The sequence below is a fragment of the Nicotiana tomentosiformis genome, chromosome 8 (genome assembly GCF_000390325.3).
Source record: "Nicotiana tomentosiformis chromosome 8, ASM39032v3, whole genome shotgun sequence".
NCBI classification, from domain to species: Eukaryota; Viridiplantae; Streptophyta; class Magnoliopsida; order Solanales; family Solanaceae; genus Nicotiana; species Nicotiana tomentosiformis.
The window spans coordinates 146,101,686-146,104,130 of record NC_090819.1 but is presented as its reverse complement, the minus strand read 5'-3'; the positions used below and the strand labels follow the sequence as shown (position 1 = coordinate 146,104,130).

Below are 2,445 nucleotides of genomic sequence, written 5' to 3'. Positions count from 1 at the left end.
TTTAACGGATCCTGATAAGAGAAAAAGGACAAACAATTAATAGCACATGAATACGTATAATAAAAAGAAAAAAATAGAGCGTAATATAAAATAAAGAGATTGTTATCCGATTTCCAAAATCTAGAGCTTTCTACAAATTACGGGCCTAACTGAGGATGGATGGAACCATTTCCTCGTACTGTACTAACTCTATTATTCAATATTGATCTAGAAGCCCTATTTTGTCACCCTTTCTCTTGAATTTATCTTCTAGCAGTAACTCGTCACATAGCACCTAACTCAAGGGTTTCTTCTTTATTTTGTATATTGACTAGTTGCAAGTGGCGGGACACCTAAAATTTTGTGCAATCGGGTTCAATCTTAGAGGTACATAATTTTAGTCGTTAACTAATAGTTGTCAAGTGAATTCAAATAAAATATTTATATAAAATTTATATAATTATAATCGTAATTTATACATATACACAATATTATTTTTTCACAGCTGGACCACGTGCGTCCACCACAGGTTGCAAGCCTACTCGCCAAACCAACCATGGATGCAGATGCAACATAGGAAACTTGAAATGTTCAGAGCATATACTGCACACTGCAGGTTATCGCTTAATATAGTACTTGGCCAAATACAGTACTCCATAACAATATAGAACAAGTAGGCATATATACAATTTTACAACCACAAAGCTAAAAATTACACACGCACGTGGGCGTATATATATGTATATTACTCTACTTAGTAGAAGAGAAAAAGAAGAAGTAGAATCAAGCTCTAAATGAATGACAGAGTGGTAAGATATAGGTGAGGATTGGAAGTGGAAGAGGAGGCAAAAGGAAGACTTCGAAGAATGAGGAAGCGGACCCGCCTAGGAAAGGGCAAAGGAGCTTGCTGGAACATATGCTCCAGCACCCTCGCTAACAGCACCGTGTATTTCTCCAACAACTCCGCCATGATTGCCACCGGTATCATCTCGATTTCGAACTCGATCTCGATCAATCTCTTTTCCTTTTTATCTTTATTTTTCACCTTTTTAATGTTTTCGCCGCCAAACACCTGTTGGAGTATATATTATAGGCTCTTACTCTTTAATCTCTCTCCTGCCCTTAAGAATCCATTTATAAATGCTTTAGCTCCGTTGGATAAAACGACTATTATATTACGGGTCGTTTGATACGCGGACTAAATTATTCCGAAATTATAATCTTTGAAGTACTAATTTATATCACATAAAAGATGGGATAAAATAATACCACATTTGATGGGATAAGATAAGATATCCTGGATTAAGTCTGAGATTAAATTTATACCTTATTTAATTTACTATATAAATTTATACTTCCAACCAAACAAGTTATATATTTTATCCTATTTCTTGTCTAACCTTATACGTACCAAACGACTGCTTAGTATTCTATATGGCCCCTGCCGCCCCCTGGGTTCTTCCTTCTCCACTGTTTTCTTTCTATCCTCCTTTTTCGTGTCCCATTGTTTTCGATCACTTTTCTTTCTTCTTTTCTTTTTCTTTCTTAATTTTGAGATTTCTTAATAGATAAGGAATACTGGTCCCACGCGATAGTCTTCCTTAAATAAGGTTACTTGAAGAGTTAATTTTACCGGATCTCATCCTTATCAACTTTGCGCTATTTGCCTGATTGATTACCGAGTGTGGGCGCTTCTGATCTTGTTGCTACTTTTCTTTCTAACTAACAACATTCATTTCCTTTTAAGTACTTTTCTTTAATTTATGTGATGATATTTAATCACATATGGAGTCAAAAATCATTTATTGGCTATAAATCGTCACATTAAGAAGTCATTTGTTATATTGTATAAGGCAAACAATTTTGATGTAAAATCTTATACTAAGTTACTGTGATGATCTGATAGGTCATCTTTAATTTTAATTTTAATTTCTGTATTCAGAGACCTCGAATAGCTCCATTTAGATTTCTTCGAGTTGCGTGCGCATCCCTTGTCTTAATTCGAGAGTTTTTTATGTAAAAAATTGATAAAAAGGTGAAATTATGCTTTAAAATTTATTTGAGTTGACTCCTGTCAACGTTTTGAGCAAACGGACCCGGATCAATGTTCTGACGATTCTAGTGGGTCCGTATCGTGATTTGAGATTTGGGCGTATGCCCGGAATTGAATTCACAGGTCCCTAACTTGAATTATCGCCATTTGTTGAAAAGTGAAAATTTAAAGGTTTAAAGATTCTAAAATTTGACCACAAATTGATTTTGTTGATATCGGGCTCGGATTGCGATTCCGAGAGTTTGAATAGCTCTGTTATGTCATTTGGGACTTACTTACAAAATTTGAAGTTATTCCGGATTGATTTGACATGTTTCGGCGCGAATTATAGAATTGAAACTTTCATAAATTCATTAATTCGAATCGAGGTACGATTTGTAGTTTTGACGTGATTTGAGACCTCGAATAGGTCC

At 34.8% G+C, this 2,445-nt stretch overlaps 1 protein-coding gene across 1 annotated transcript; it reads right to left on the bottom strand.

Annotated features, from left to right (window-relative positions):
• Window positions 1–612: 612 nt before the first annotated feature.
• On the bottom strand, window positions 613–1,107 carry LOC104097661 (uncharacterized). The gene has a single exon (XM_009604265.4). It carries the CDS (start codon window positions 965–967, stop codon window positions 770–772), a length of 198 nt encoding a protein of 65 aa, XP_009602560.1. The 5' UTR covers window positions 968–1,107; the 3' UTR covers window positions 613–769.
• Between the last annotated feature and the right edge of the window lie 1,338 nt (window positions 1,108–2,445).